The sequence below is a fragment of the Mesoplodon bidens genome (assembly GCF_964165515.1).
Source record: "Mesoplodon bidens genome assembly, chromosome: 15".
Classification (NCBI taxonomy): Eukaryota; Metazoa; Chordata; class Mammalia; order Artiodactyla; family Ziphiidae; genus Mesoplodon; species Mesoplodon bidens.
The window spans coordinates 22,565,528-22,592,405 of NC_138171.1; the positions used below are offsets into that span (position 1 = coordinate 22,565,528).

The following is a 26,878-nucleotide window of genomic DNA, read 5'->3' on the forward strand; positions in this document are numbered from 1 at the left end:
AGAGAGATACGTAGAGGGGGAAGAGGAGCCACTTCGTCACATGAAGGTGTATCTGGCATATGCCCCTGTTGTGAGAGGCACTGGGCTGGGCAGAGGTTGGCTGCCCCTTTTCTACTTTTCCTGCTCCAAAACCAAAGAAGCACTGTGGAATCTACATATGTAGGTTGTTGGGTAGAATGTGGAGCAACTTTTCTGAAACCAGATTAATGCAATATAAACAGGAAGCATTCGGTAAACACTCAGCTAACGCCTGTGCTGTCACCATCCTGCTCGGAGACCTGAAAGCCACCCGTCCTTCAGGCATTAAGTAAGATGAAAGAAACAGAAGATCTGGTTCTCAAACCAGCGTCTGTTCTTTTCTTCTTTTCCTACTATTTACTCCTGACTATAAAAGTACATATTTGTCAAAACTTCAAATACATTACTAAAGGAGAAAGTTAAAATTCCTGTAATGCCTACCCCTAAAAGATAACTGTCCTGCAATTTATTTAGATTGTACAGATCTTTCCGTGAGGACATATAAATATATTTCATCCTTATTAACAACGACATAGTATTGTACTGCTTAGAAGAACTATAATTTACTCACTTGATCTCCAGTTGATGAACATTATGTTTTACTAGGTCACACAATGCTGTAACTGTTAACCCTTATTCATGGCTGTATATGTATATATAACTTTTAATTTATTGAAGTGAATTCACATAAAGTTAGCCATTTGAAAGTGAACGATTCAGTGGCATTTAGTATATTTCACAATGTTGTGCAATCACCGCCTCTATCTAGTCCTAAAACATTTCCATCAGTCCAAAATAAAACCCCATACCCATTAAACAGCTTCATTCCATTTCCCATCACCTGCCCTCTCCCCTCCCCCCCGGCCCCTGACAACCTGTGTTCTGTCTCTATGGATTTACCTATTCTGGATATTTCATATAAATGGAATCACACAACGTGACCCTTTGTGTCTAGCTTCTTTCACTTAGCGTAACATTTTCAAGGCTTGTCCATTCTGTAACATGTATCAGTACCTCATTCGTTTTTATGGTTTATTCATATATTGTTATCCACTTATGAGTGTATTTCTGTAAGATAAACTTTTTAAGGCGGAATGTAGTAAGTATGTCCACATAAGATTTTTTATTAGGTTCTAGTCTCTTAATGTGGATAACTTGAAAAATAGAAATGGTGCTTCTCGGGGTAGAAAAGAGAAAGCTGAGGACCCCTGGTGGTTAAGCCGACTGCCGGTCAACCCCAGAACGGTTCCCAAATTCCCAAGGGATGACCGGGCCTTTGTGTAAAACCACCATTTATCAAGTCAGTGTGTTGGGGAATGTAGAGCGAGAATTTGTCCGCTTTCATCACAATCATAACAATTTACATTCCCTCCATGGAAAACGAATTCCATTAAGATGGTAAGCTGGAAAACAGAGGGGTCACAATTCACAGAGAGGGAAGCCCCAGAGTGTTCAATGACCCCTCTGGGATGCTTGTTGTTAGAAAAGACTTGAGAAAATGAAACCTGAATTTCCAAACAAGATAAAAATCCCACATCTGCCCGTGATAAATGCTGAGCCCAGAAAAGGCTGCTAGGAGAGCCTAGAAAGAACTTTTCAATTAAGATATCATTTTTCTCTTCTTTGGAACGAGTGAGCGTCATGCTGGTAACAACCTCAGAATTTTTAGAATGAAATTAATCCACTTAGCTTTTGAAAAGTTTTGTCATTGGCTTTAATTACTTATACTCCAGTCAGCAATTTCTCTCCCTCTGGAGCACTATATTCAAACCCTAAGAAAGCAGATCCTGTCTTGCTAATAAACAGCAGATGGGTTATGAGAGACCACAATAGCATCTTTTCAAATTGTTCATTCAAAGCTACTAATGTTTTTTACCATTCTAGACAAGTTTATGAACATTCGTTTCCTAGAATAAGTCCAGTTAAATGCAGAAGGCCCATTAAGAAGAGTCCTAATCTATATCAGATTTGCTTAAATAGGGTAAATTAGTAGTAATATTATATAAGGCATCCTGCCAGTTTGATCTTCACAATAACCCTATGAGACAGATATCATTCTCCCTGTTTTACATATGGAAACACTGAGGTTTAGGGGAGGTTAAACACCCTGCTCATGGCCACAGAGGTATTAAGTAGAAGAGTCTGGACACAGTTCTCTCTCACGCCAAGCGTGTGGTCTTTCTACCTGAAGCTTTTTACAAGAGGATAGAATAGAAACACAAAAGAATAGTTTCAGCCTTTATTAACTCTTTCTTGGGCATCTACCATGTGCCAGGCTCTCTGAGCACTATAAGTAAAGAAGCTTAAAATCTAATACAGAAAAAACTACAATACAACCAAGGAAGTAACCAGCTCCCTAAGAAAGGGACCTAAGAAGGAAATGCTCTAGAGAGCACAAACTCCATTTGTCCCATGCCCACTGAGACCAGGCACTGCAATAGGCTCATCACATGTTATTATCTTACTTAATCTTGATATTTGTTGGTAATGTTTTACAGATGAGGCTCAGAGAGGTTACTAACTTGCCCAAAGTCACACAGCAAGGAAGAAACAGAGCTGGTGTTCAAACCCAAGTCTAACTGACTCCAAAATGGATGTACTTTCTTTGTACTTCTTTCTGTTCTGGGGTTTAGAGGAGGGAGATTTTCCTTTTTGCTCAGAGGGAAAGGGTAAGACTTTTCTGTAGAAGGTGGCATCAAAGTAGGGCACTGACAGTGATCTCATGACAGGAGATATGGTGGTGATTTCAGAAGCGTTCCACAGGGATTATGGGACGAGATCAAAGTAATGTAACCTGAAACAGGAGGACCACAAGGGCCAAGCACTGGGCAAAGGGTGCGCAAAATGTCATTCCTGAGAAACGTACCAGCCCCAAAGTCACTGATTACTGACCACGTGAATATGAATAGGGTATGAGAGTGACAGGGAGAACGTCAACTGACTGTGAGCCCTGCCCTTAACAAAGCTTCAAGTTTAGAAACATTTTGGTTCTTAGCAAAAACAAAAACAAAAACCCTGGGAAACAACTGAACTATTCTGCAGTAGGAAACTGGTGTCACTAACATCTTGCTGAACAATGAACAGGAGGTCCAGGTGCCTCCAATCTGTCTCAGGGTTGCAAGTAAATGGGAGACACATAGAAAACGAAAAATACATATACTGTGTTAAATGAGGAGTTTCAGTGTCAAAGGGGAAAAAAAAACTACATATACTATTACTTTTAACTTTAGTAAGCATCCTTAAGTCAGTTGCAACATTTAAATGTATAATTCCTTCCTATAAGGTGCTTCTCCTTCGCCTGAGCCTTTTGCAGAGGAGCAGGGTCTGATCCCTAGAATACTCTCCCCTCTGAGGCCCTACTTCCCCCACCTCTCCAAGGGACCCCGTGAGCCCTCCTCCAGGGTGGAGCCTCCAATGCCAACATCTCACCATGGCCTGGCCAAGCCGCAGTAAGAGATGCACATGGCTCTCTGGCCTCACTCTCCCTCGGTCACCCCTACCCTTGCTTCAGCCCCTAACCTCAAAGGCAGTCGTGTCTCTGTGGCAGTGTGTTTATGCTCGGACTCAGTATTTGCCTCTGCTGGAGCAGCTTGAGGGAGACCGTGTCTTGGTGAGCTGCACGAGGACACGGACCTTACCTGCCTTAGCACAATATGACATCTGCAGTGCCAGCAGAGCACCTGGCACATAGCAGGTGCCCAGACAATACCTGTGGAACCAGTGGATGAAGCCTCTCAGGATAGTAGCCTGAGAAGTGCTCAAGATGGTGACTTACGCGAGCACGGTCTCCTCCTTGCTGAGGCGAGAGGTAAGGGCACCGAGCACTTCTTGGGAAGCTAGAGGAAGGCCAAAGCCACTTAGGGCTGCAACTGCGTGGTAGATCTGGGCCACGGAGGAGTCTTCACTGACAGCTGCCAGAAGTAGATCTTTGGTCTCATTTGAAATAGAGATCTAAGAAAGGATGCGTAGACACAGAGTTTAGAACAGCTGCTGCCAGCCTGTGGTGGGCACGCCAAAGATGGCAGGCAGAGCAACTGCCGAGGTCACACCACCCGCCTGGGCTGTGAACACCCCTCTTCGACATCTCAGATGCCAGAATTAAATATCTGTAAAACCTCAGCATAACACTTTTGAAAAGATTCTGGCAAGTCACTTGTCTACTGATATGGCTCTTCTCCTGTGTTCAAAAAAATGGATTTCTAGAAATCTGGTGTGGGGGGCATTCTTCTTTTGCTTTAAACATTTTTAAAGGTTAAAGGGAGACTAAAAGAAAAAAATAAGACTTCCCAGAAGAGAGGCAACTACAGGAAAAAGTTATTTAAAATTCATGAAAAGTGAAAACTTGGGAAAAATAAAAAGTCTATTTCTTTAAGAAAAAAAAAAATCACAAGAATGGAATTCCCACCCACACTTAATGGGGTCTCACTGCTAAAAAAAAAAATATATTCTGACATGACTTTCCCTTTTTAAAAATACACTTTACAGTTTAAAGTAAATGCAAATGTAAGAAGCTGGACTCACCTCACAACCTGAGAGGGCCTGGCTGGACTGGGCAGCATAGAAAAGGGAATCCACGTTGCTTGGATCAAGGTTTGATTTAATGAAGGTGCATGCTTGCTAAATGGGGGGAAAGTCAATGATAAGTGGTGAAATACACAGGATTAGGAAAACTGTACGTGTTTTTTGGATGACAAATAAAATTCTCAGCAATCCATGATGGCTTAAAGTATGAGAGCTACACAAGATCTCATTTTTCAAGCAGATATTTTCCACAGAACACTGTATTATCCCAAAATGCTAACTTCATAGAAAGAGCAACAAACCTGAAGGCACTCTCGTCCTTCTGAACCTAGAAAAGGAAGGAAAGGAACCACTTCCACTGATCACCTGCTCTGGCCATAACCTGTGTGGGGTGTTTATGATGCTCTTCCTTTTAATGAACATAAGGACCCTGTGGTAGATACTATCATCCCCATTTAACAGAATAAGAAACTGATGCTTGGAGTTGGTAAGTAATGTAATGAAGGTGACAAAGCTAATAAATGGCAGTGTCTCCACAGCTAAGTCAGGTTCAACACATCTAACATAAGCTAGAAACCTTCTATTTCTTCATCTGGACCTTCTGGCTCATGTACGGGCATCACCATGCACCTACTACCTAAATCAGAAACCTAGGACTCATTCTCGACTTTTCCTTCACCCTCCAAGCCTATCGAGTCTCTCAAGCCCGATCCCCACTCTCTGGCTTCCCTCCTTGCCTTATGTCAGGCCCCTGCCATTTCTCAGGGAGACTGTTAACACTCATCTCCTAACTGGTCTCAAGTCATGCAATCCATTCTGCATACTGCTTCAAGAGTGATCTTTACAAGGTGCAAAAGTGTAATAGGGGAGAACCTTTTGTATCCTATTAAAAGTTAATCACTAAAGGGATGCTGACTATAAGCTTAAATTATACATGATGACCCAACTCCAGGAATGACCTCCCAGGTAATGAGCATTAAGCTAAAATATCTTTATTTAGCTCACAGGAAACATCCTGACCAGGCCCACCTGTGAATAATGCAGGGAGGAAGAAATCAGCACAACCCCTTCGAGGCCGATGGGAACCGGGAAGTGTCTGACTTTATTCCCACCCCTTTTACTATAAAAGGAGCCTGAATTCTAACTCAGGCAAGATGGATCTTTGGGGCACGAGCCCATCTTCTCGGTCTGCCGGCTTTCTGAACAAAGTCTTTATTCCTTGCCCCAACACCTCAGCTCTCTATTATTGGCCTGTCATGCGGCCAGCAGCACAAGCTTCGTCTTGGTAACAAGTGTATCCACCTTACTCTGCTATTAAAACCCTTGGGTGGTTCTTTATCCTTCTCAGAACAAGACTCAAAGTTTCTGATCTGGCATAAAATGCCCTCATGACTGGGACTTCCCTGGTGGCACAGTGGTTGAGAATCCGCCTGCCAATGCAGGGGACATGGGTTTGAGCCCTGGTTTGGGAAGATCCCACGTGACGCGGAACAACTAAGCCTGTGCACCACAACTACTGAGCCTGCACTCTAGAGCCCATGAGCCACAACAACTGAGCCTGCACACCACAACTACTGAAGCCCGTGCGCCTAGAGCCCATGATCTGCAACAAGAGAAGCCACCGCAATGAGAAGCCCGTGCACCACAACGAAGAGCAGCCCCTGCTCACCGCGACTAGAGAAAGCCCGCATGCAGCAATGAAGACCCAACGCAGCCATAAATAAATAAATAAATAAATTTATATATATATATATATATTAAAAAAAAATGCCCTCATGACTGACCCTCACTCTCTGCCAGCTTCCTCACCACAGCCCCACCTCCAACTCCAAAATCTTACCCTCCACGCCACCGCAGCTCCCCAGACATAACATGCTCTCACCATTTATGTTCCTGACCCTGCTACCCCCCACCCCGTGCCAGGAGCACCTTTCCCTTGTCCTTCTTGCCTGCCAAACCAGGTCCCATCTTCATCTCTGCTCAGATGTCACCTTTTCCAGAGAACCTTCCCTGACATTCATCCAGGACAGGCCAGGTGCCTTCCCTCCCGAGCACTCCCCCAAAGCACTTACCACACTGTACTACCTCCCCCCCAGGGACTAGTTACTTGAGAGCAGAGACTTTGAGAAATTCCCACCACAGTGCCTGGCACAGAGTGGGCACATAAGAAAACCCATGCTATTCCTACTATATAAAGAAATAACATTTAATAGCTAGTTATATCACTAAATACTTTGGTTGAGGTAACATAAAATTCAGCTATTCAAAATTAAATGGTAATAAAAACAGTTAAAAGTGGATGCTTCCCAGGAGTAGACCAAGGTGGGCCACGGGATGGATGGTTGCTTTTCACTAATAGCTGTTCTGTATTATCTGGTATTTTACTGTATGCATGCGCTACTTCAACCAAAAAACTTTTGTTTTAAATGTTATGAATAACACTTAAATAAGAGTCTCAGACAAATGAGTTTCAACCAGAAGTCTGAAAGAATCCAAAGAGAAAAAGAAAAGAAACAAAATACTTCATACTGCACAAATTAGGGATCTGAAGAAAACAACCTATTCAAGGAATCCTTTCAGCAGAATGCGGGCAAGCTTAAGACGTGTGCTTTGTCGCCATCTGGTGCTTTAGCAGTAGAACAACACCCAAGGCCCCAAACAATGATTATGGTCATTGTTACAAATTTTTGAGCACTTAAAATGTGTCAAGCACTGTTGATAAGTGCTGTATACGCATTTCTCATTTAATAAGGGGATCTATGCATTAGGTCCTCCTATTACCTTAAGTTTACAGACAAGAAAACTGGGGCATTAGAGAGGAAACTGACTTGTCCAAGGTCATTCAGCTCTTAATGGAGGAGCTGGAATTCAGACCCAGGCAGCCTGGCTCCAGAGTCTGAGCTATACAACCTGTCTCTCTCTCTCAAGGGACTATTAAAAACGACCTGTTCTTGAATAAAACCAGCATCATGCCTACTCGTTTGCAGACAGATCTAGGTAAACAGTACCAAGGGTCTGTGGCTTCAAAGCTCAAAATGTCGACAGCTTAGTTTTAATAGCGGCAGAAATGAGGGACCTCACAAAACATACTCTGGACCCTCAGGAAGCCCACCCAGATCTGCGGCTTCAGCTGGCCGCTTGCAGGGGATCTGTAACTCCAACTCCTGCGGCCCTAGTTGCACACTCACCCTCGCAAGTGAAGGCTGAACATCACCTCCTAAACGTGCATCCCCTATCTGTTCCCCTCCAACTTTCTGTGCCCAACTATCTAAATATCCTCCTGAGTGAAGGACATCAGTGCTTTTCTCAGTCCATTCTTCCCTACAACTCCCCAGCCTGAATCAGCAACCAAGAAGACAGTAAATCTCTCTCTCGTCTGCCCTTTCCTCTCCAGCAGCAGCCCCCAACTCCCATCTCCTCTCAGCCTAGGCTTTGTAATCTCGCCAGACTCTGTGTCAGGCTACTACGGCACACGCTGGCGACAGCCTCCATCCACACCAGGTCTTGGTAGCTGGGCCGGCTTTTTCCACGTGCTCTCTGACCACCCCTCTGCTCCAGCCAACTCACGGCCCCCAAAACACAACAAACACTTCTAAGCCTCTAGGCTTAGTACGGGCTGTTCTCTCCGTCAGGAAGCCCATCCACCTCGTCAGTTCAGCTTCTCCCTCTCGACTGGTAACTCCTAATGTATCAACAAAACTTAAGCGTGATTTGAAAGTAAAACTTACCTTGATCCTTTGCTCCCCTCCAGCTGCTACCTCCTCTCTCTTCCCACCAGCGACCTCCAAATTATGGAAGCCAAAGGACATTTTCCAACGCTCATGCCCTTAACACTGGATAGAACCTTCCTTGTTCTAAAACACTCCCTTCCCTTCGCTTCCGGGATTCCCCTGCCCTCCCCTGGCTCTCTTCCTCCTTCTCAGCTGCTCCTCAAGTTTCATCCTCTTCTGCCTGACCATTTAACACTGGAGTTTTTCAACCCCTAGGCCCACTTCTCATCCATACCCTCCCTTCCTAGGCGATCTCAATCATGCCCATGGCTTCATCCAGAACCGCTATGCAGATAATTCTCAGATCTGTACCCCCAGCCCAGACTTCTCTCAAAGTCCACTTACATGATTCAAAGGCATTTTAAGCTCAACATCTTTAAGACCGAATTTATGATCTTTCCTGCACAAACCTAATTCTCTTCCTGTGTTCCTATCCTAAGGAATGGCCCAACCATCCATCCATGTGGCAAAAGTCAGAAGTCCAGGTGTTATCTTTTGTACCCCGCCAGCATTCAATCTTGTGCCATATTCCCCCGCGAAAGTCTGTCCTCCACAAGGCAGGAGAGAAACCTTTCCAAAATGAAAACTAGATCCTGATACTTGCTGCTTAAAATCAACTTCTCTTTAGAGAAAAAGCAAAATCTTCCCTCTGACTACCAAGGCACGGAGGCTTAGCCCCAGCCTTCCTCTCTAGCTTTCTCGCATTCTCTGTTCTTACACAGCCTCCTCGCAGTCTCTCAAATGTAATCTGCTCCCTAACTGCACAGGTCCTTTGCACATGCTATTTCCTCTGGCTAAAGTCCCTTCCCTCCCCGTCTCCTGGTTAAATCCTACTTTCCCTTTAGAATTCAGATCCATCATACCTTCCTTCATTCAATAAGCAGCTATTGAGTACTACCACCTGCCAGGTGCTCTCTAGGTACTGGAAATACACAACAAATAAAATCAACAAAGTTCCTGCCCCCAAGGAGTTGTAATTTAGGGGTATATAGAGTGAGATTTAAGTTCAGAGATTTCTTTAGAAGTGCCTTCCCTGACCAGGTCAAAGTCCCCTATTTCACACCTATAACACCATACATCTCACCTTCATAAAACTTACCATTGTTATAAATAGTCATGTATATATTTATTACACGACTAATGCTTGTCTCCACTGTTAGAGGATACATTCCAAAAGGCAGACGCTCTCTTTGTTGTTCAATACTGAATCCCCGGTGCCCAGCATCATGCTCAACACACGGCAGAAACTCACTAGACATCTGATGAATGACTAAAGGAATCGTGTAGCAGCCAGCACAGATGGTAATTCCCCCTGTACAAGGTTGGAACTAAGAGTAAGTCTTCTCAGCAGACCGGGTGAGTGAGCAGCTCCCTCTTCTGCACTCCCCTGGCACTTTCCACGCACTACACGTTACAGGTGTCTCTGTACTCACACCTGGTCTCTCTGTTATGGTTCCTGTCTCTCACTAGATAATGAGCTCCTCTGCACTTAGCATAATACCTTGCACATAGCAGATGCTCCATAAAATGATTACTGCCGGAAGGAGTGCCCGCTTCTCTGCTATTCCCAGTAACTGGCTGAGTGCCTGGCCCTCAACAAGCACTCAGTACTTGCTGAATGGATATAGATATACTTAGCTTGCACTCACCATGTGCCAGATACTAAGCTAAGCACTTTACACTTATTATCACATTTAATTCTCACAATTCTACAAGGTAGATATTCTTATCCCCTTTCACAGATCAGGAAAGTGCCTGATTGACTGACAACCTGTGAACACTGTCTAATGTGTCCTGATTTCAGTCATTAGAATCTAATCTACCATCACAATTTTTGCATAGTATGTCTCCCATTTACTTAATATTTTCATTAAAACGAATACAAAATAACCCTCAATGTTCCTAAGTCTTATAAAAAGCTAAGCAATAATATCTATAGGGACTTCCCTGGTGGCACAGTGGTTAAGGATCCGCCTGTGGGGATTCTTATGCCCACAAGGTAACATAGGTTTGATCCCTGGTCTGGGAAGATCCCACATGCCACGGAGCAACTAAGCCCGTGCACCACACCTACTGAGCCTGCGCTCTAGAGCCCGAGAGCCACAACTGCTGGGCCCACGTGCCACGGCTGCTGAAGCCGCGTGCCTGGAGCCCACGCTCCACAACAGCGGAGGCCGCCGCAATGAGAGGCCAGCACACTGCAACGAAGAGTGGCCCCCGCTCACAGCAGCTAGAGAGGGCCCGCGTGCAGCAGCGAAGACCCAACACAGCCAAATAGTAAATAAATAAAATGAATTTATTTTTTCTTAAAATCTATAAAATTGCCGTTCTCATGTGCTTATGTTTTTAAAATATACATACGCAGTACTTGATACCAAGATGAAAGATGTTCCGTCTTCGTAACGCCTAAAACCAACTCTCATTCCACACTCCACCGTTCCCAGAGCTGCGCTCTACTCTCATATTCTTACTAAACCCCATTCCTCTCAGTTCTGCTGCTGAATCTCTTTCGACAAAATAACCAAAATCTCCCCTAACGATCTATCTGTGAGCACAACCAACTCAGTGCATCTAGCAGAACTGAGGGACTTCTCTCTACTCGGCTGAAGGCAACAACAGCTGAGCAGGACACGTCCCACTACGTGGAAGTGACAGTAACAGACTCTCCCTCAATGGACTTCTTTTTTTTTTTTTTAAATTCTGTAAGGCTTTTCTTTTTTTTTTTTTTAATTTTTTTTTTAACCCCACATTTGTTTATTTATTTATTTTTGGCTGTGTTGGGTCTTCGTTTCTGTGCGTGGGCTTTCTCTAGTTGTGGCAAGCGGGGGCCACTCTTCATCGCGGTGCGCGGGCCTCTCACTGTCGCGGCCTCTCTTGTTGCGGAGCACAGGCTCCAGACGCGCAGGCTCAGTAGTTGTGGCTCACGGGCCTAGTTGCTCCGCGGCATGTGGGATCTTCCCAGACCAGGGCTCGAACCCTTGTCCCCTGCATTAGCAGGCAGATTCTCAACCACTGCGCCACCAGGGAAGCCCTCAATGGACTTCTTTAGTCACACCTTTAATAAGGAAATTCACCAGCTCCAAAATGTCCATACAACTCCCTCCCTTCCACTGCTTACAATGTACACATCACACCATCACCACAGCACATTTCATAAGTGATTAAAATGAAGTACGTGATTAACCCATTTATTTTCCGATTAAGAGGCACATTTAGAAAGCTTTCATTTATATTAAGCTAAAGTTTACAATTCAGTTGTTCAACAAATATTTGTGGAACGTCCTCTTCATTAGGCATTAAGCAATGGGGATGACAGTAGGAGAAAAAATAAAATGTCCATCAACATGCATTTACCACTACTCCCATGTAACAGTACTCTTACACTTACCGCTACTACCATGTAATAGTAATACTAAGAGCTAATACTGATTACACCCATTACTACATGCCATCACCATGCCAACCAACCTACATCCATCACTTGTGAGCTGAGCGCTATAACTATCTCCATCTTGCAGATGAGAAAACAAAGATTCTGAAAGGTTCGGTAAGCTGCACAGGTTACTCAGTGGTGTAGTTGTGAAGTCAAGATCTTGAAGCCAACCAATGTGACTTTAGAGTCTGTATTATGAACAAAAAGCCCACAGCTAATCACGCAATTACCCCCAAATCACACTGTACTGCAGCTGTCTGGATGGCTTCAGCCTATGTCTTCAGCCCTGACCAACGTGCCCTCAAACCCATTACATCAGCAGAGAACACCTACAGGGGCATGAGTTCAACCTAAATCCACGTGCAGCTCTAAATCATGAGACAGATAAAAAGGCATCATATGAGGCTTCCCTGGTGGCACAGTGATTAAGAATCAGCCTGCCAATGCAGGGGACACGGGTTCGAGCCCTGATCCGGGAAGATCCCACACACCGCGAAGCAACTAAGCCCGTGCACCACAACTACTGAGCCTGTGCTCTAGAGCCAGCGAGCCACAACTACTGAGCCCGAGTACCACAACTACTGAAGCCCGTGCGCCTAGAGCCCATGCTCCGCAACAAGAGAAGCCACTGCAATGAGAAGCCCATGCACCACAACAAAGAGTAGCCCCCGCTCGCCGCAACTAGAGAAAGCCCGCGTGCAGCAATGAAGACCCAGTGCAGCCAAAAATTAATTAATTGATTGACTGATTAATTAATTTTAAAAAGTATCATTTCAGTTAGAGTGAGAGCACCTCACTCTTCACTCCTCCAGGAGGTCCCTGGACGGAATCCTATGGTCCCACAGAATTTTGAAACAGACCAGCAGAAAACTCTCATCCTGCATTCAGATCTGCCAAAATTTAACATTAGCCTAATATTCCAATTTTATCTCCTACACCTTACGATACAAAACCTCTACTGGTCAAGACTTCTCCACCCTGTCTCCCAATTGTCTGTTCTCTCTCTTTCCCAAACCCTTTACAGACACTGTGGGCCTTCCATACAGCATCTGCACCAGCATCGTCTGAACTCACCTGAATAAATTATAAATAGAAGCAAAACTTTTAAAATTATAATTATAATAATTATTAAATAATTATAATATAATATAATAATATAATTATAATAATAGCTACCATTCAAAGGGCCTTTCGTGGGCCAGTCGCTTACTAGGCATAGTATGATTTCACTTTATCTTTACAATTATCCCATGAGGAAGGCATCACAACTCCCATTTTACAGAGAGATGGAGCCAGAATTAAAAACTTGGGCTAGCGACTCTGCTGCCTGTACTCTTTTCTCTTGAACAAAACTAATTTTATTAGGAGGTACATTGACCTGGAGGGTTTAAAACAACATGAGGGAAGTCTGTTTCATTAGCAGTCACACACAGGAAGGAAATATTGGGCAGCAACAAGAGATAGCTGTCGGGAAGAAATCTGAATGAGCACAGCTCTCATATAGCAGGGATAGGGCCAGAGAGTAAATATTAGGCTTTTGGGGCCAGATAAGTCTCTTCAGTAATTACTCAACTCTACTGTTACAGTGCAAAAGCAGTCATAGCAATATGTGAGTGATGGGCGTTGCTGTGTTCCAGTAAACTTTTATTTACAAAAACAGGCTTCAAGCTGGATTTGACCCTGGGGGCCATTATGCAGAGGATGGTTGGCAGACACTGGACAATTTTCTTAACATTTCTCAGCTTGCGTTTCCTCCTCTATTACAGGATAATATTTCTGACCATACAGAATGAAGACAACTCAAGATAACATATTCAGGGTACCTGGCACATATGAAACATTCAATAAATAATAACAGGGGCTTCCCTGGTGGCGCAGTGGTTGAGAGTCTACCTGCTGATACAGGGGACACGGGTTCGTGCCCTGGTCAGGGAGGATCCCACGTGCCACGGAGCGGCTAGGCCTGTGGGCCATGGCTGCTGGGCCTGTGCGTCTGGAGCCTGTGCTCTGCAACGGGAGGGGACGCGGCAGTGAGAGGCCCGCGTACCGCAAAAAAAAATAAATAAATAATGACAATTACTGATTCTAGTCTCGGCCAGAGAATATTTAAGCCAAGGCCGTCAGAAACTCTCAAAGACTACTGGATTACATAGAAACAAACAAAACACACACACACAGAGACATTCTGGCCCACTGGCAAAAATGGGACATTCTGAGCATCAAAAACAATAACAATTGCAATGGATTGCAAGACATCAACAGGGACTACCAGTTCTGACCAGGACAGAAATAAACGTACTGACTTTACCAGCCTGTCATAAATAACTATAAAACTGAACAAAACAGATGAAGCTGAGATGCCGGACAACAGACAGGACAAGGCCGCGACCCTTGAAAGAATGTAAACAGTATGACAATAGTACAAATGATGGGAGTTTAAAGAGAAATATAATGTCCCTTCCTTATTCGTGATGTGGCAAAATAATAATTCAAAGTGTACTGTGATAAGTTAAGATGCATATTACAATCTCTAGAGCAACCTCTAAAAAAATAAGTAAGCTAAAAAGCCAATGTAAGAGATAAACTGGAATACTAAAAAAAAAAAAAAAAAAAAAAAAGATTCAATCTAAGACAGGAAAGGAGGAGGAAAAAAATGGATAAACAAATAGAAAACAAGATGGTAAACTTAAACCCAATAGTATAGTTACAAAAAAATATAAATGAACTAAATCCCCATTAAAAGACAGATTGCCGGAATGGATAAAAAACAAGTCCCTACTATACACTGTGTACAAGAGATAGATTAGTGTGACAATACCTGAATCCACTGATTCAACTTGATCATAACTAAAAATGAAACAATCAGATACTATGCATCCACTGATAGGAAGCACACAGCACTGCCTATGAACTACTTCTGCCAAGAAAACTGACCCTGATTATAATTAAGCCTCAAGAGCTAACTATCAGTTTATAGGAATTAAAGAGATAAGGAAATATGTTCAAAAACAGCATGAGGGGCTTCCCTGGTGGCGCAGTGGTTGAGAGTCCACCTGCCAATGCAGGGGACATGGGTTCGAGCCCTGGTCTGGGAGGATCCCACATGCCGTGGAGCGACTGGGCCCGTGAGCCACAATTACTGAGCCTGCGCGCCTGGAGCCTATGCTCCGCAGCGGGAGAGGCCACGACGGTGAGAGGCCCGCGTACCGCGATGAGGAGTGGCCCCCTCTTGCCGTGGCTGGGGAAGGCCCTCACGCAGAAACGAGGACCCAACACAGCCATAAATAAATAAATTAAAAAAAAAAAAAAAAAAAAAAAAACAGCATGAGGATGCAATCAATCAAAAGCAGAATGTGTAAAATTCTCCAGGACAAGTGACCTGGCTTGTTCCATAAATAAAAGATGGGGGCAGGGATTGTTATAGATGAAAAGGGTCTTGAGAAACATCAACAAATGCAATGTGTGGACCTTGTTTAGACCCTGATTCAAATCAACATTTTTTGTTAGCTCAAGATGACTAAACACAGACTGGGAATTAAATGACATTAAAGAATTATTATTAATCTTGCTAGGTGAAATAAAAGGACTGTCATGTTAAAAAAAGTATAGATGTAAGTCAAATATGTCTGGTATTTGCTATAAAACACACCAGCAAAAAAATAAAATAAATAAGCAGAGGGAGAGTAAATGTAATAAAAATGGCAAAATGTGAACACTTGTTCAAACTGGCAAATGGTATGAGAAGAACTCATTATATGTTCCCACCACTTTTGTGAATGTTTGCAAACTTCCATCATAAAAGACTGAAACAAAAAGAGCTGTTCTTTTAACTCGAACTAGACTGTAAGTTCTCTGAAGGAAGTGATTTTGACTGGTTGATCCACCACTGCATGCCCAGGGCCTAGCCCAGGGCAGTAAACAACCTAGCAATAGTAGTTCATATAAAACTGTCAATCCAGTGGGTCAAGTACTCACCACCCTCCTCACAAGAAGAACCAATGATCTTGAAGGAAGCAAAGGGCAGGAGCTCTGAGAGCCAGGGAGGATCTCAGGACAGGCCTGAGGCAAAGGGACTAAGCGGCTAATTAGACAAGCTACTGCTCACTAAAATGCATTGTCCTCTGCAGAAGATTACATTTCCCTAACCTGTTGAACCCAGACATGGCCAAGGGACTTGCTTTAGGCAAAGAAATGAGAAAGGTAAAAGAAGTGGCAAGTATCTCTTCTGAGCAGAAGTTTTAAAAGCCATGCTTTCATTTGTACACAGTCCAGAAAGAGACTCCTCCATCAGGCTAAATCCCTTTTTTTTTTCCTTTGGGGGGGGGGGCGGTGCCCATGCCCTGTGGCATGGAATCTTAGTTCTCTGACCAGGGATCAAACCCGAGCCCCCTGTATTGGGAGTGTGGAGTCTTAACCACTGGACCGCTAGGGAAGTCCCCAGGCTAAATCTTAGACTGAAGAAACATGGAGCAAAGCCCCAGCTGACCCTTGATGGCCATATAGTAAGAGCAGAAAAATAAACTTTAGTCATAAGCCACTCAGATTTGGGGTCATTTCTACACTAATACAAAAAAGGAGAGGCAGGGCTTCCCTGGTGGCGCAGTGGTTGAGAGTCCGCCTGCCGATGCAGGTTACACGGGTTTGTGCCCCGGTCCGGGAAGATCCCACATGCCGCGGAGCGGCTGGGCCCGTGAGCCATGGCCGCTGAGCCTGCGCGTCTGGAGCCTGTGCCCCGCAACGGGAGAGGCCACAACAGTGAGAGGCCTGCGTACCGCCAAAAAAAAAAAAAAGGAAGGAGAGGCAGAATTCTAAAGATGCCATCTTTCAATATCCATCTACTGCATATTTATTTAAACTAATAGAGAACTGCCATGAAGGGATTTTGCAGGTGTAATTAAAGCCCCAAATCAGCTGACCTTAAAATTTAGAGATTATCCAGGTAGGCCTGACCCAAGCAGGTAAGTCCTTTAACAGCAGAGTTTTCTCCGACTGGGAGCAGGAGGTCAGAGAGGCTTGAAGAGTAAGAAGGACTCGACATGCCATTACTGACTTAAATAGGGAGGGGGAAGATGAGAAGAAATTCGGTGCCTTGAGGAGCAGAGAGCAGTCCTTGGCTTCACAGCCAGCAAGAAAACGGGGACCTGAGACCTACAACCACAAGGAAGTGGATTCTGCCAACCACCTGAAGGAGCTTGAAGTAGATTCTTGCCCAGAGCCTCCAGGTAAGAGCCCACCCAGCCTGGCCAACACCTTCATTTCGACCCATGAGACACTAAGTAGAGACCCTGGCCAAGTCTGCCTGGACTTCTGACCTACGGAACTATCCGGTCATAAATGAATGTTGTTTTAAATCACTAAGTTTATAGTAATTTGTTACACAACCTTAGAAAACTAATACACAAGGTTTACGTGAGAAACCTGGCACTAATTCCTTACCCTAGCTGTCTGTGCTGCTGTTATGAATAAAATGTAAATTCACAATTTAAGACTGTTCCTAAATCCAAGAAAGGTTTCAGTTATGATGCATTTTCCTCCTCAAAGGTCCAAAAACTATATCGAAATGCCTGATGCTGTGACTGTCAGTGCTCAATAAAGGTGAATGCTCCCCATCTTGAACTCCTTTATTATTCATTAGGGACACATATAGGACACTTAACAAGTACAGTCTCACTGTAAACGTTTCAGTAAAAGCTACAGTAAAAGTTTCTAAAGAATCTATGACTTGCTCTCCTTTATATTCTACTAAAACACCTGGCATGGTCCTAATATATATTAGGCATTCAAAAAACAAACAAAAAAAAGGATCTGTCAGATTGATATAAGTATTTATTATATTGGGTCAGCCTTGGTTATCCTCAAATGAGCAAGAGTTAGTTTTCAAGTACACAAAAGGAACCCAGTGAAGGGATGAGGCCACCAAGACAAAAGTGGTCTTTACCTTTACATCTGGCACCTGGGCACCAAGGCTGCTGAGTCCCACGATGGAGTAGAAAGCAGATTCCAAACTTGTGAAAGGGCGATCCAGCGAGGCTTTCAGTCTCTCCACGTCATGCCTAGTGAGGTAGTGAGTGGGCGTCAGAGCATGGGCGCTGGCTATGATTGTCAGGGCCAACAGGAAGACAGTGCTTGAACCTTGGGGGGAAACGACTATTAAATAAATACACTCCACACTATTCCAAAGTTCTATACAAAGTTCCAATGATGAGGCACACCAAGGTCTGGGAACCAAATTATGTGAGGAAGGGTGAGGGAGCTGGGAGGTTCAACCTGGTGACACGCCTTGGGGAAGTGGTGGGCACGGTCTTCAACTCTCTGAACGACAGTCCTCCTAGCAGCCTCTGTGCCTCTAAAGCAAGGGACTCATGCCATTCCTGTCTCAAGTACATCTGTAACTCGTATGCCTCGTAGGACAAACCCAATCCTGAATCCTCCCCGTGGCCTTGCCCGTCCCAACCAGATCTCCTCCCCCACTCTTTCATCTGTTGCTCTCTGCCCTCCTCTCTGTTCCTCTAAGTAGTCGTGTTCTTTCCCACCCAGCTCTTTTGCATGCCTTCTCCTGCTTAATTTCGACTTTCAGATTTCAAGTCTCTCTTCCTTAAGAAGCCTCCCAACAGCCCTCCTTTGGATGAGGTCCCAGGACTATAAAGTAGCAAAGAACGAGGTTTCTGGGGCCAGGTTTAAATCCTAGCTCTGTCACTTCTTAGCAAGGTGGCCATGGCAGTTACAACGTGACCAGCTGTGCTTCAGTTTACTCAAGTGTAAAGTGGGATAATAACAGTATCTACCTCAGGGTTGTTAGGATTACATGCGTTAATACAGAAAATGTTAGCGACTGGCACATATATAGGTAAGTGCTATATAAATGTTAGCTACTCCTTCTATTACATTATTGTTGTTGTTGTTCCTATATCCGTTCACAGCAACCTGCACTTCTATGTAGAATTTTTCACAACTAAAATTAGTAGTGTAATGTCTGATTCCTCTGCTAAACTGTAAGCTTCATGAGGATAGAGACCGTTGCTTTTATTCATCCCAGTAATTCCAGGTCTTGCACATTGCTTGGCACATAGCAGTACTGAATTAATATTTGCTGAATAAATGGAAAGAAAAATCAATCCTCATGCATTACGCCCCAGGGGACAGAGAGAAATCATAGGAGTGGAACATTTCTACTTTTCATTTGGAAAACAACACTTTCAAATGGGCAGCTTCATGAACAGTCGGCCTTCCAAGTAACAGTAATCACAAGGTTAACATTAGTGATTAATGCTCCTTTGCTTATAGCGTCAAATTTGAACTAGAACCCCTTAAAAAAGGTATTTTACAAATAAGAAAACTGAGGACCAGAACAGCTTGGAGATAGCCAATCTTGGACTCAAACCCAGGTCTATCTATGGAGTTCGCACTCCACTATTTTTTAGAGAATGTTGTAGAAGGGATGCCTACACTAGGGGCGTGAGTCTTAGTGCTATTTAAGCCCTCGTGTGTGTTAAATAACCTGCAGAATGCAAAAGCTCTTGAAAAAAACTAGAAAGAGATCTATAATGTGGATCATCATTCATCCAATATTTATTAAATACTTACTATGTACCAAGCACTATTTTTGGTATTAAAAATACAACAGGAAACAGAACAAAAACCCCTAATCTCATGGAGTTTACATTCCAGTTGGAAAAGACATTACACAAAATAATTATGAAACATTATTTATCATATTAGATGCTGTAAAGTGCTATGGAGAAAAATAAAGCACAGAAGGAATATCGGGAAGAGCTGTAATTTAAAGTATGGTAGCCTGTGAAGCCCTAAGAAATAAAGGTATTGTGTGTAAACCTGAAGGAAAAGAAGGAGCAAGTCATAAAGATATTTGGAGGGAAACTATCCCCAAAAAAGCAAGGGCAAATACCCTGAATCGGGAGTGCAGATGGTGTTTTTTGCATTAGCAAAGAGAACAATATGGCTGGAGAGGATTAAGCAAGGGGTGAGAAGTAGGGACAAGGTAACAGACAGCAGAGGCCAAATCCAGAGGGCATTATAGGGACTTTGGCTTTTATAAAGTGAGATGGGAGCCACGGGAAAATCTTAAGCAGAGGAGTGACTCGACTTACATTTTAACAGAAACTTTGTGTTGAGAATAAACAATACTGTGTTGAGATTATAGAGAAGTAAGGATAGAAGACTACTGCCATAACCCAGGAAAAAAAGATGGTGGTGGTCTAAGCCAGGGTGACAGCAATGGAGGTACTGAGAAGTGGTTGAAGTCTGGCTAGAACTCAAAGTTAAAGCCAGAACTGATAATGGGTCGAAAGATGTAAAAGAGGAATCAAGATACTTATGCTGGGCTTCCCTGGTGGCGCAGTGGTTGAGAGTCCACCTGCCGATGCAGGGTACACGGGTTCGTGCCCCGGTCCGGGAAGATCCCACATGCTGCGGAGCGGCTGGGCCCGTGAGCCATGGCCGCTGAGCCTGCGCATCCGGAGCCTGTGCTCCGCAACGGAAGAGGCCACAACAGTGAGAGGCCCGCGTACCACAAAAAAAAAAAAAAAGATACTTATGCTGAATCCCCAGTGCCTTGAATATATGCAGGCACTCAATACCTTAAGATCTAGTGAGTAACTATGACTAGCTTTTACCAGCTCGACTGTAAGTTCCCCTAACACAGCATCTGTGCCAGAATCCTGATATTCCCACCTCATATTAATCATAACAACTGCGGGGTCTAAAATTTGAGCACTTAACGTGTACGGTATGCCCACACTATGCTAAGTAGTTTGCATCCATTTAGTCATTAAATCCTCACAACATCCAAGTGAGTGCGGTTTACAGACCATGAAATTGAGTCTCAGAAATAGTTACCTGCCCTAAGACACATAACTAGCTGAGAACCAAACTGCAGGAACTCTATTATCCTCAACCTCTCAAATAATGGAGCAGTGAGCTCACTGACTTATTCATTTTTACCTGGGGCAAGTTACTTCCCTTCTCTGATATTCCGTCTGTCAAATGGAAATAATAACAGTACACATTTCCCAAGTTGTTGTGAGACTACATGAGGTTCCATCCTGCACAGCGCCCACTCAATACCTAGCAATATAGTTAAGCTTACTGAGTGCTTACTTAGTGCCGCACTGTTCCACGCTACGCAAGGAGATTATCTGATTTAACATTCACCGTAATTCATGAGGTAGATAACTTGACTAACCTATTTTACAGATGAGAAACTGAGGGGCAGAGAAGTTAAGTAACTTGCACAGGGTCACATTAACGAATACGTGGCAGACTGCAAGTTTGTACCGGAGACGCTAATTTCAGGACTCATGCTCTAAGCTCCCAAAGAGAGGTGACTGTCTTGCCCCTTTCATTAAAAAGGAAACCATGGTCCAAAAACAGGACGATTTGGTCAAAAGCTCACTCTTACGCCTCCTGGCCCGAAAGCCCGCGCAAGTCAAATGAATGAGTTAAGCCAGCCCGAGCGTTATCCGCGCCCGCGGTCCCTGGCTGGGCCTCGGGGGGACCCGCAGCTCCTCACCGCACCCGTACCCAACCCCTCCTCCGCGGCAGTCCCACCCGCTGGCCAGCCCTTCGTCAGACCCTCGACCCCAAGAGCCCGAGCCCGAGCCCATGCCCATGCCCATGCCCGGCAGGGGAAGGGGATCCCGCCTAGTCGGCTCCTGCGTGGCGAGCACTAGTCTCCTGCGGGCGAGGGCCCACTCGCCAAGGCCTGCGGGCCGCGGGACCCCGTTGTCGAGCCATGCGAAACGCCTCACCCGGCGGCGCCATTCCTCCTAGCAGGTCCCACCAGGGCCCGAGACACAGGCGGACTTCCGCTCGGGAAAGTGGCTCCAAGAGTGCGCCGGAGGGGACGCCAGGGATTCGCGGCAGACCCCGCGTGCTAGGATGGGCTCTAGGCACAGGTCAGTTCCCGCCGTCCCGCTGGGCGGGGTCGCTCCCAGCAGCTGCGGCCGGAATTCCAGTCCTCGCGCGCAGAGTGCGTTGCAGTCCTCGCGTACAGGCCCGCTTCCCCCCGGCGCTCTGGCCCACTTGGAACCGACCGCCTCTCAACCGTCCCATTCCGGGCGCTGCCGGCACGCGGTTGGACGAGGCCTTTGGGGTGGGCCTCATACGCGTCCTCCTGTGATTGGCCGATTGCACTGTCACTCAGTCGTCTCTCTGCAGCCCGGCCGATTTTAAAGGAATAGGAAGGGTCCGGTGGGGAAGGGCCAGCAATGTTCGAGGGGTTTGGGGTTTTGTTAGAAAATTAAAAATTATGGCAACTTTCTCCAAAGATTGTTTCGGTTCTTAATAACTGACCTACAAGTGATTTTTTAACTGATTTGCACAGCATTTGTATGAGGAGAATATTAGCCCAATTTTACAGACGAAGTAACAGGCTCAAAAAAGGAAGTGACTTATCTAAGAACTCAATAATAGCTAACTCCGAGTTTACGGGATAGCCCGACAGTGTACTGAGCACTCCATGTACACTATTTCATTTACTCCTCATCACCATTCTGTGAAATATGCACTATTTGTATTCCCATTTTATAGAGAAGGAAACTAAAATATTTGAACCCGGGCAGTCTTGACTCCATAATCTGTGCTTTTAACTATTATGAACATATAAAATATTCACTATGCGATAACTCTTACTATAATTAGTGTCCCGGAAATTATTATCCTAAATAAGGGAGAGTCAGTTCTTTCTATGTCTGGTACTGTGCTGTTGGGTATGGTATACTAGCCGTTAAATATGTGGATATTTTAATTTGAATTTAAATTAATTAAAATTAAAAATTCAGTTTGTCAGTTGTACTTACCACATCTCAAGCACTCAGTAGTCACATGTGGCTGGTGGAGATCATGTTGGACCGTGGAGAATTATAGAACATTTCCATTACCACAGAAAATTCTATTGGACAGCACTGATCTAGAATATATAAAGAAGTCTTCCAACTCAGTAATGACAACCAATGGTGTGCTGAAGCCTCATACTGGCTTGGAGAGTCGACTGTTAAATTTATCAGGAATTTTGATAAACAACAAGGTCCTATTGTGTAGCACAGGGAACAGTATTCAATATCCTGTAATAAAACAAAATGGAAAAAAATAAATAAAAACAATAAATAAAAAACAAAATGGAAAGGAATATGAAAAAGAGTATATATGTATAACTGAATCAGTTTGCTGTACACCAGAAACTAACACAATATTGTAAATTAACTATACTTCAATAAACATATATATAAATAAAAGGAATTTTGCAAATTGGTTGTTAAATACAGCTATTTAGAAAAATTAAACTGTACGCACTTACAATGAGATAAAGTATATTGAAAACCAAAGTAATCATTTCCTAATTATTTTGCTGTATTTTACCATCATCTATGTTTTTGTGGTAGTTTATATCTATAATATCTGAAGAGTGAAAATTTTATATCATGGTGTGCTGCTACAGATCTCTTCCCAGCAACATTGATAGCTGAATTTTGGCTACAATAGGAATATTTACCCCATACAATCAGCACATGCTACAAACCAGAGCTTGACTTATTGCTTTCTTACTGTGTAAACTTAATATTGGAGAAAATGTTAATAGAGATTAAACTTAAAAGTATATCGCATCGATCAATTTCACATTGGCAATAGCACAAAAACTTGAGGAAATATTCTTCTCCTGTTTGAAAACTATTATCCCATTCAGAAAAGAAGTCACTTCTAAAGTTTCAGTTACATCTTACTCGTTAATATAAATGAAAATATCAAACTTCAGAACTACACTGAGAGAGTCTTTTTTAAACATTTACCAACATACTTTTGCAAGCAATCCAATAAAAAACATGGGGACTTCCCTGGTGGTGCAGTGGTTGAGAGTCCGCCTGCCGATGCAGGGGACACGGGTTCATGCCCCGGTCTGGGAAGATCTCACATGCCGTGGAGCGGCTAGGCCCGTGAGCCATGGCCGCTGAGCCTGCGCGTCTGGAGCCTGTGCTCCGCAACAGGAGAGGCCACAACATTGAAAGGCCCGCGTACCGCAAAAAAAAAAAAAAAAAAAAAAAGGACAAAAGATTTGAGTAGACACTTCATCAAAAATATACAAATAAATAACAAATAAGCACGTGAAAAGATGACCACCAGTACCGCATATTAAACCACAGTGAAATATTGCTACACATCCACTGGAACGGTTAATAATAAAAAGACCAACAATACCAAATATTGGCAATTATGTGGAGCAACTGAAACTCTCATATACTGCTGATAGAAATGTAAAGTGCGTGCTACCCTGGTGGCGCAGTGGTTAAGAATCCGCCTGCCAATGCAGGGGACACGGGTTCGAGGCCTGGTCTGGGAAGATCCCACATGCTACGGAGCAACTAAGCCCATGCACCACAACTACTGAGCCTGCGCTCTAGAGCCCGAGAGCCATAACTACTGAAGCCCACACACCTAGAGCCCGTGCTCTGCATCAAGAGAAGCCACTGCAGTGAGAAGCCCATGCACCGCAATGAAGAGTAGCCCCCACTCTCCACAACTAGAGAAAGCCCACATGCAGCAATGACGACCCAATGCAGCCAAAAATAAACAAATAAAATAAATAAATTTAAAAAAAAAAGAAATGTAAAGTGCAACAGGTATTTTGGAAAACAGATTGGCAACTTGCTTTTTCATTCACTAATATAGGCTATTCAGCAAATATAGATCTATCCAGTCATTCACTGAATCAATATTTATTGAGCATTGCCATGTGCCAGGCACTATTCTAGTCTCTTAGAATACATTCATGAACAAAACAGCCAAACATACAAACAAGAAAATGAAATAAATTTTTTAAAAAGAATAAGAAAAATATATTAAAAAACAACAACAAGAAAAACTAAAAAATTTTAAAAATAGCCAAAGATCCTTGCCCTCATGGAGCTTACATTTTAGCAGGAGGAAAGAGATGATAAATAATATCATTAACAAGTGAATGATATATTAGAAGGTGTTGTGTGCTATAGAAAAAAGAAAAAGTAAGAAAGAATAAAGGGGATTGAGGGAGGTGAGGATGGTGTTCTACCTCAGTCTCTTTAACAGTGGCATAGTATCTCTTACCTATCCATTCACTCCTCATGAGGCTGACAGTATGCTAGGTACTGGGGATGAAACCACAGCAATGCATTTCGGGGGGCTCCAAGGAGCTCTGGTTCTCCATGCAGAAAGAATTCAGTGAGAGGCAACATGATAAGAAGTGATTTATTAGAATAGAACGCTTATGAGGTTTACAAGTGGGCGGGCAAGAGGGTGCCATGCTCAGAACTTAGTGGGCTACAGTTTTATAATCAAAGGAAAAGTGGGGAGGGGGAGAAGACCACCTTCTTCCTCATCCTTGAGTAGACGTCAAGCTTCCATCATCAGCTCCTCCTCCACGTCGGGCGAGGGAGTTTCCTTGTCCCTACATGGTGGAACTGGGACTGTCATGGCATGATGAAAATGAGCAAAAAGGTGGTAATATAGACTAAAAATGGTAAGTCATCTCAGGTTTCAATATAATGTCACCTTTTCCTTATATTTTTGTTTCTAGTGTGCACAGAGGAGCATATCCTAGGAATCGTTAACTTACTGAGCTCACTGGGCAGGATGTGGGTCTCATTCGACAACAGTTTTACTGTTTTAGGGCATGTCTCATGCTTCTGTTGTACGGTTTTGTTGCTAAGCAAGCCTGCTTGGTTTTGTGGTTAAGCAAACCTACTTTCTTAGGTGATCATTAATTTACAGGGGTCTCAGATACTTTTTCCTTTACTTATGATCCCTTAGTGGGATTAACTATTTTCATGACCCTTTACTTTGTCCCTATCAGGGATAAAACTGTGACCACATCAGCAAGGTTTCTTCCCTCATGGAACTTATAGTCTGATGGGAGACAGTAAACAAACACAAATGAACTTGGTGATTGTCGGTAATGGTTAAATACTATGAAAAAATAAATGTGGGGCTGGGGTGGGAAGAAGCTTACTTAATCTAAATTGGTGATCAATAAAGGCCTCTCTGAGAAGGAGACATTTAAGCTTGCCCTTGAGTGATGAGACAGAAGCAGTGCTGAAAAACTAATTTTTCTAATCCCCTCTTCATCCGTAGGATCTGTAGTCAGCAAGAAGTAGTGGTCCCTTGTGCTTCTGACAATGATTCAGGAAGTGTGGATTTGCAGCTGAGCAACTTAGAGGATATTAAAAAAGGCCCAAGTAGCCTTGAACGTACAGGTGAAAGGGGGAAATATTAGAAAGGGTGAGGGGGCAGGGCAAAGGGAATTTTTTCAAGTCAAGTCTAGCTCTTGACTATACTTTGACAATGAATTTGGTCCCTGACTTTAAGACCTTGGAATATGATTGGCAAAATGAGATAAGATGCATTATTCTAGACATATAGTAATCTAAAGTTTGTCCTAAGACAGGTGATACTGAAGACTTGGACAGAGTCTAAGTGCTAGAAGGATTCTGAGAAGGGAAGGGTAGGTGTGGATGGAAGCTGGATGAGACTACAGAATAACTATCTTTCATTTTTTCTACAAACATTTATTGAGAACCAGTTGCTGGGCATACGACAGTGAACAAGACCGACATGGTCTCCGCCCTCATAGAATTTACATTATAGTGCTGAAAAGGACCAAAAAAAAGTAAACAGACAATAAATAAAGTAATTACAAGTTTACAGTAAATACTATGAAAAAATTGAACAAGGGGCTGAGACAAAAAATAAGGGCGATGGGAACCTACTTTAAACCATGGTTGTCAGAGAACACCTGTCTGAGATGGCGCCATTTAAAGCCAAAGGAGGCCTCAAGGCTATGAAAGACCAACCCAGGTGAGAAGTAGAGGGAAGAGCATTTCAGGTAGGTAGAACAGCATGTGCATTAGACAGCAAAGACTACAGTGTGTCTAAGGTACTACATTCATTCACTTGTACATTCATTCAACAAATATTTATTGAAGCCCTACTGTGATCTTAACACTGATCTAGCTGCAGAATAGACACAGTGTACTTATAAACAAATGATTGGAACTCAATATAATGTGCATGATTAAGGGTTGGGGAGGGAGTAGGGAGCAGACAGAGAAAGGTTTATTAGCAGCTAGAAGGATATTTAGCTAACATGGGC

At 43.6% G+C, this 26,878-nt stretch overlaps 1 protein-coding gene across 2 annotated transcripts in view; it reads right to left on the bottom strand.

Moving 5' to 3' along the window:
- Positions 1–21,785, bottom strand: part of RPN2 (ribophorin II) — a 54,152-nt gene extending 32,367 nt beyond the window's left edge. The window contains exons 1-4 of one of the 2 annotated variants that reach the window (XM_081256069.1): positions 21,510–21,785; positions 17,681–17,874; positions 4,540–4,635; positions 3,794–3,969 (exon numbers count right to left, since the gene is read on the bottom strand). In XM_081256069.1, coding sequence (XP_081112195.1) covers positions 3,794–3,969; positions 4,540–4,635; positions 17,681–17,874; positions 21,510–21,522 — 479 coding nt within the window. In that variant the 5' untranslated portion in view covers positions 21,523–21,785. The remainder of the gene's footprint in view (positions 1–3,793; positions 3,970–4,539; positions 4,636–17,680; positions 17,875–21,509) is intronic. The other variant, XM_081256070.1, reaches the window with a different exon arrangement.
- Between the last annotated feature and the right edge of the window lie 5,093 nt (positions 21,786–26,878).